Here is a 7,975-nt window from a genome sequence, read left to right as displayed (position 1 = left end):
CAAATCCCAGCAAAGCTTCTAATAATCTGTCAACTGAGGAAGATGCACCCACAGACAGGGGCCTCCTAATCCACATAGATCAATGGCAGACTGCCTAGCTGCAGCTCCCCCAGCCCCCTGACCACTGTCCACCCAGTGACAGCAGCTTCCTTCGTGGCCTGTGTCTCCCTCTCTGCCACAAACACATCCTCAAAGTCCCAGCAGGCCGTCGTGAGGTTAATGAGTGGGATAATGGAGGCGTATTAGAGTCAATAACTAACCTTTGGATGTGGGTCAGCGAGAGCAACGGGGAGGCACCTCAAACCACAGCCAATCACCATCACTGGAACTAATAGGTCCTTTATGGAATACAGACTTTCCAATTACCCGGCATGCTTCAACAGACATCTGCGTACAGCTGGCCCCACTTGTCAAAACACAGAGGATGTTCTAAGAGATCCAGCAATTTGAGTTATATGTGAAGAAAGGCCTTAATGGCACGTCACATGTTTTTATAACGTGTATGAGAGTCCGTAGATTTGCACCACAGAGGGCTATGAGTGAAGTAAGAGGATTGTCTCGCTCTCTTACCATCCACCCTCGAAGAAATAGGGTACTTTCTCTTTCTATCTCTCACTAACTTCTCAAAAACGAGATTTGTGTGCCTGCCCGTCTCTCTTCATCTCCCTCAGCTTGAGGGCACAGCAGACAGTGAATGCCATAAGGGATGGACTTAGAGGAGAGTGAATGACGGTGATTTGATTCATTAGATTGGTTGCGATCACCGCTAGATTATAAACTCCGGCAACTTGCTGTCATCTCAGAGTCAGGGGACCGTTGGTATTTTGGTCCCTAATGTGGCCATCTCCAGGGATGTCCGAGCCAATCATGGCTCTAATGAGAGAGACAGACGTGTGGAGCGGTGCGGGATCCTGTTCCATCAGGCTGGTTAGCCTGCTTTATAAATCAGTTCCTTGGTGAGTGAAGACTAAGGTCAAGTGCTCGCAATGCTCTGGGCTAAAAAAAATGAAGGGTGACATATCCAATATTTTTACTCAGGGGAGAGCGGCTCCAATCAAGTGTAGCAGTTTTTAGTCATTTATCCTAAATCTATCACAGGTTGTTTACTAATTTTTGTATCCACCTCCTTACATCCTCTACCTCCCTTAAGTCTATCTATCTATCTATCTATCTATCTATCTATCTATCTATCTATCTATCTATCTATCTATCTATCTGAATAAAGACAACTGACCTGGATAGAGTAAGATACATACAGCTGATGCATATAATGTTTACCATTTCAAACATGAATGCATTACAGATACAGATAACAAGTTTGCTCAGTTGCTCACTGCTCGAATATACTCATCATTAAAAATGTATGTTCTCAACTACGTCTGGAAGACAAAGATTTGCTTCTTCTGTACAAGCTCCTCTCTGCTTCCTACTAATGGCTAAATGTGCAGCTGTACCTGACAGGAGAAGCCCTCATCATCCCTATGCTATACTGTTACTTTGTCAAAGGTGAAAAATGTGTTTGTACACATACAGGTTTGCACAGCTGACCATATTAGGACTTCGCATTGACTTCGTTTCATGGACAGTCTAACCATAACCTTATCCCTAACCTTAACCATGTCTAATTTATGCCAGATCTTAACCATTACACACACACACACGCAAGCACAAACCAGTCATTTCATTCTGCTCAGCTATATGTTTTGCATTTAACTGCAATCAAATTGATCTTAGTTTAAAGACCAATGACTAACTCAGTGCTTCAAGAATACTAACCCGAAAATGTTAAAAACGTGTACAATTTTAAGAGAGTAACACACTTACAATCTATCAGAATAACATTTATAAGCAAAAAACCTGTTTTAGAGCATAATAAAAATGTCCAAACCCTTTTTATGAAACTCTGTAATACACTGTCCTGTTTACTCCTCTGTGGCGCTGTCTTGCTTTGAAAGTATAGAGATATTGAGAGAACATGATCTTTGTCAGTGATGCGCAGTACGACAACATAAAACACCATAACTGCTCTCTAGGGAAGGAGTTAACAATGCAATGGGAGGAAGTGGAACCACATTTTGCCCTAAGTGCATCTCAACTGAATCACCCTGCCCCGAGGACACACATTGTTGCCTTTGAGCTTGTTCAGCGACATGATGTCTCTGTCTGTGCGCCTGTGGACCTCTATGGACATCTGCATTAATCATATGCGTTGACTTGTTTAGGTATGACTCTTTTCTGAAGCAATATGACTTTTTTAGCACAAACCCACCTTTCAGTTTCTGACATTTAAAAAAAAAAAAATCTAATTAAATAATAAAAAATAAATACAATACGTTGAGATCTGAATTTTTGATATGCGCCTCAAGGCGATGGATTTCATATGCAAGCCTTGCTGCTGATTATTTCAGAATAATCACTCCATTACATGAACATGTCTCCAAGGCGTGGTGTGGTGCAGCATGATTCCTCAAAATAATTATATTTGTCTCAAAGCAATAGTTGTTTCATCTGGGGCTAAATATGAATTTCGATATCTAAACAATGGTGCAAACAGGGGAAATGCCCGCAACATTCTAAACCCACAATGCTGTGGGTTTTTGTTGGATCACAGCTGGAAAACATAAATGTATTCATATTTTGTTCTTTGAACAACTGATTAATGATTAATATTAGTAGATAAATAACAAATAAAAAAATTTCTCAAGAATTTAGCAAATTCGACACAATTTCAAACCAAGAGTTACTTCTGAGCATCATCTTATACTTAAACCCTAAACAACATCTATTGACGTCATAGGTGCGGCATGAGAACTTTCTCAATATATGTTATTGTTCCAGAAAGAGAGAGACAAGATAAATATATATCAGTTATTGCACTCTGGGCAAAAATAACAACAAATGCATGCTAGAACAATGAAATCCAAACACCACATATACAAGCAATTCTCTGAAGAATAGCATCACACACATGACCTTAAACAAAGAAAACTAATTTCTTTGTTAGGATGTCTTTTACTTTACAAATCAACATTGCTTCTTGTAAAACAACAAGTCCATAGGTGGCTTGAATGGATGGATGGTTGGATGGATGGATGGATTGGTTGACTAAACACTTTACAAGCCAATTTTCATTTTTTGTTTGAAACTTCTTCAGCATTGTTTAGTTTATCCATGACTGTTCCAAAACTTATAGCATGTGTGTATAACTGTAACCATGGTGACAGAGGCCTGCTTACCTTAAGAAAGTGCTTAACTACAATGTTTTTTTTGCTTGGTATCTTTTGTAGATAACCCCGACATCAGGCCTTACCCTAACAACTCAACCATAACGCCTAACCCTAACCCCCTTGGTCTGAAACAAACAAAGAACCTAGAAATCAGAAGTGTGAAATCCCCTTCCGGACAACCATAAATAGCTTTTCATGGTCATATGACTGGACCAACCGATAATTCTGACCCTAGCCACCTCACCTAGATGTTTAAACCTAACCAGCTAACTAATCGTGTTCTGGAGCAAAGAATTCAGAGGGTTGAACCTAATCTCAAGAGTAAGCTTCACACAAAAATCTAAAAGCTGAGCTAGGACTGTATACAGACATCTATCTAACCTATGTAAGAGTTCATTAGATCTGTTCAAGTCACATTTATATCTGTTTGAAAGTCCCAATTTCAACTCTTATAGACACTGTACAGTTCTAAGATCCGTTATTACCGTAATACATGGAATTTAACATTATGAGGATGAGTATTTAAAAGTTAAGCAGTGCAGTTGCAACAAATGCAAAAAAACTCAGTCCAAATTGAATGCTGCTGTCAATCCCTGTCAGGCAAATAGAAACCAGTCCTTTCTCTATTCATGAATTAAAACTTATTCTGCTCCCACTCCCTGCATTCCTGCCTCACGTCGAAGGTTAGATGATGAATTGGCCAAGTGTGAGCTTGTGACTGGAGCTGCATTGTTCATGGACGATCAACCCTCGCAGAAAAGTCTGGGGCAATGATGTGTTAGCACATCCTCCTGAGATGAGTCACCCTGATGCCTTCTGACAGGCCTCATTCCACTAGTGAGAGAGGCGAACCAGGACTGCAGCTTTGCCCCAAACACATGCTCCAGGGCAAACTCCATCTGGCCCAAATGAGACCAAGGGAAGGGGAGGTTAAAAATAACCAACAGGGAAGGTATGGCAGAAACACAAGGCAGGGATGAGATGAAAGCATGCACGCACGGCAGCCTCAGATGGGCAAACAAGCTTTATTGATTTGTTTTGTTTTTCTGACAGAACGAGGTTCAACCGAAAATGTAATCCTGACAGTTAAGCCTATTCGGAAAAATATACAAGAAATGTGCAGCGAACGCTAATCCACACGTTAATCCATTGAACTAAAAGTGGTATATATTTGACTTTTCACAGTGCATCTTTCTTATTTGCAGGCAGCTCAGGCAATATCATCATGTCGCATTGGACATATGAATGGCATTTCATAACGCAACCAGGATTAATATCTAATCTGTCATTTTGAGCGGGATCAAAACAGTCTCATCACTACAGCGACTTTGCTGATGGTTAAAATATTACTTTTCAAAACGTTTCTATCAGCTGAAATTGTTTTTGCAGAGATGTAATACAGTAAATTCTAAAAGTTGAAAGAAAAACAGAAAACAAAAAACACACTGGTATCAGTCAAAACCCCTCACACCAGAATTATTCATGATAGGAAAATTGTTTGATGTCATAATCAGAGACAAAAGAGGGATTTGGTGAAGTGTAAAATTATATAATGTTAAATAGATTACATGTTTTTTAAGATGGTCTTTCTCTTATACTGTTCATTTAAGATGTTAATTGTGGTCCTAAGTAAAAAACTCAGAACCTAATAGCTGCTGTGACTCAGCCTTCTCTTACCCTCCCATGAGTTCTTATCATCTCTCCAAATTGGAGAAAACGTATATCAGACAGCATCCTCTTTGAAGACTCGCTCCCTGCCGTCATGGTTCATTGTCGAAAGATATCTGTCCATTTCCGGGGGGAAAAAATAGGTTCATGGTTCAGTTAGGATCCGTGGCCCTGTGCCTCAAGCCTGGCATTAACCTTCTTCTAACACACACACACACACAGCTCCCTCTCTCGGCCCTGCCGCCTTTCTGCTGCATTCTGGTATCTTCGTGGTTGGTTAGCACACTTGGATGTGGGGTAGTAGGGTGGGGGTGAGAGGGTTGGCTAGGGATGAACTGACAGGTTATTACTGGCTTTGTGGGGGATTAGTCCATAAAAGCCTGTCAGCCCCATGGCCAGCACGGCCAGACCCCAGCAAATAAGATAAAATAATCTCTGTAAAAATGGTCTGAGAGACAGGGACAGCGACTGACAGACAGGAAAGGAGAAATAGATACCCAAATATCCTGGTGCTCTTCAACAGGAAAAAAAAATATTCAATCTGTCCTACTTTTTTTGTTTCCGTTTTTTTCTTTTTTTTTTTTTTAAACCCGTGCCTGGGGATATGTCAGTTGGAATGAGATTAAACTCCCACAGCATAGGGATGGGAAACCGGAGTGGAACACATCTAAATTGCTTAGAGCTCCTGTTTAGAAAAGCTGCATTCTTTCCACTGCTTCAATAGATGTGGATCTGACTCATGTGGGCTGTTGCATAAGCAGGTACAACCATTACCAGGGACCTAGTTTGGTTGGAGAACTCTGCTCTTGTAATTCTAAATTTAAAAAAGCTTCGACAAGACATAATCACACGATGTTCTCTCTTTACCAGAAATGAAGAAAGGGTACTTTAGATATTTAAGAGTGATATGAGAAAAAAGATTAAAAAGGAAATATGAACTATAAAGTGTGATCATTAAATCCATTAAGTGGCTTAGACTTAAATGCGAAGAGGCCATTGTTCTCTGGTTTATGGACAGAAAACCTCACCGCATTAAAGAGAAACTATTGTAAGGTTTTGAGTTAAGAGTTGGATTTTAAAGGGTTCAACATAAAAGTTGTTTTGTTTTTCTAGAGTCCAGGGGCCTCATGTACTAAGGTTGCGTACGCAGAAAAACGTGGCGTACGTCCTTTTCCACGCTCACGTTCAGATGTACAAAACGTGAAATGACCGTAAAAATGTGCGGTCCCCACGCCAGCTCCAGAGCTGTCGTACGCACGTTTCTACAGCTATTGTTCCTTTGGCGACACTTAGAGGTGACGCTGGGAAACTGGGAAAAAAGGTGAAAACAATGACTCATCAGAGTGATTTGCAAATCAGAGACACACTAATGAACAATTAACACACCTTGCAATTATATGGGTGGCTATAAAAGCATGCGCAATGGATGAAGAAAATTGCCTGGACAGGTCGGGGGGGATGCTACTCTACAGACCTGAGAAGGTGTGCCACATTGTGATGGCCTGTGGCGTCCTCCACAATGTGGCACACCGCCATGGCATACCACTGCCAGAGCAGCACAACCCCCCACTGGAGGAACCGGATGCCGGACCCGTCAACTGCAACCCACCCCGAGGAGCCATACGGGCCCGGCAGAATGTGATTTCAAGCATGTAAAGAGGCAAGGACAGAATTTACTTTGACACAAGTGTATTTATTGACGCGCTTATGTCACCGAGTACATTTATAAGCCGATCAAGGCGATCATTAATGCCACCGATGGCTCTGACGATTTCTGCCTGTGACTCCAGCACAGCTCGGTTGAGGACACGGCCGGTCGGGTGGTTGGCAGATGAATTGGAGGTGCCGCGTGCAGCGGAGCCGGTGGAGAAACCGGAGTCAGCGGTGACGCTGGAGACGCCGGGGCCGACGGAGGAGACGCCGGGGCCGACGGAGCAATCCGTGCCCTCTCCTTGCTTGTCTATTCAAAAATAAAAAATTTAAGTTAATAAACACAAGTCAAAGTCTTTAATATCCTGGCATCTTTACGCACGACTTATGTGTACTGTAAGCAGCCAATTGTATGACCAGTATAATTACAGCATTTATGAATTCAGCATATTTACCTTGGGGATGATCGGTGTCCCCTTCATGGGCTCCCACCACTCCGGTGAGAGCTGTGTCACCGATCAAAGCGGCCACTCTCAAATCGAAGGGGGAGAGTTCCCCCACTCCCATCCCCCCACCTGTTGCGGTCACGCTTCGGCGGTGGGCAGAAACCCTCCGCTTCACCTCCACCTTGAGGTCTGACCACTTTTTTTTAATTTCAGAGTGTGTGCGCTGCTGAGACCCCACTGCATTGACGGCCTCGCAAACACGCTCCCACTCATTTGTCTTTTGTTTAGCATTTATCCCTGTTGACAGGGTACCAAATAACATATGCTTGCGCATTTCTACCTCGTGGAGCAAAATCTCGAGCTCGGTCTCCGTGAAGTTGCGTTTTTTAACTCTGTTCATGGTGCCAGGTGATCGGATTAAGAGGTGAATCTCAGGTCCAGGGGCCTATTTAAATGAAATTGCATATGTACATGAGGGCGTGGACAGGGAGGAGTTTGGCACGTCGGCATGTGCGCTCAATTCCACGTTGATTGAGATGTACAAAAGAAACGTGCTTGGATCCATGCGTTCGCACACTTTGATACATCTGAATTTATTTGTGCGGAAGACAGTTTCTGGGTTTTGGCGTACGCCAAGTTTCAGTATGAAATCCACGCAAGTCTTAGTACATGAGGCCCCAGGTCCAGTTTAGATAATGTGCTGACAAACAGGAAATATCCAAACATTTGAATGTGGCAGGGATGATTGGGCTGGTGGACGATCCAGAACCAACACAGGTTAAAAAGTTACAGTACAGTACTAGTACAGTGACAATCTTCACAATACAGCAAAGGAAGACGTTTCCCAACAAGTTGCTGTGCTTTTTACAGGATTTTTACTGTATAATCAACAAATGCCTACTTTAGATCAGTATACAGCACGTTGCTGTAGAAATGCAAAGCATCATGGGAAGAAAACATTGGCTGGCGAATTTTACAGTACGT

General features: G+C 42.3%; 1 protein-coding gene across 1 annotated transcript; it reads right to left on the bottom strand.

Annotated features, from left to right (window-relative positions):
* Positions 1-6,558: 6,558 nt before the first annotated feature.
* LOC133952350 (nuclear apoptosis-inducing factor 1-like) lies at positions 6,559-7,332 on the bottom strand. Its single transcript, XM_062386760.1, has 2 exons — positions 7,001-7,332; positions 6,559-6,855 (listed from the first exon to the last, which is right to left on the bottom strand). The coding sequence occupies exons 1-2, from the start codon at positions 7,323-7,325 to the stop codon at positions 6,569-6,571; spliced, it is 612 nt and encodes a 203-aa protein (XP_062242744.1). The 5' UTR covers positions 7,326-7,332; the 3' UTR covers positions 6,559-6,568.
* Positions 7,333-7,975: the final 643 nt, after the last annotated feature.

The sequence above is a fragment of the Platichthys flesus genome, chromosome 4 (assembly GCF_949316205.1).
Source record: "Platichthys flesus chromosome 4, fPlaFle2.1, whole genome shotgun sequence".
Taxonomy (NCBI): Eukaryota; Metazoa; Chordata; class Actinopteri; order Pleuronectiformes; family Pleuronectidae; genus Platichthys; species Platichthys flesus.
The sequence above is the reverse complement of the archived record's forward strand: the minus strand, read 5'-3'. Positions and strand labels throughout refer to the sequence as shown.

Bases quoted from the DNA above. Each gene is read 5' to 3' on its own strand.
- LOC133952350 (XM_062386760.1), bottom strand. From the start codon at position 7,325: ATGCGCAAGCATATGTTATTTGGTACCCTGTCAACAGGGATAAATGCT. The intron at 6,856-7,000 runs GTAAATATGCTG...ATTTTTGAATAG, and splicing joins GGACACCGATCATCCCCAAG to ACAAGCAAGGAGAGGGCACG.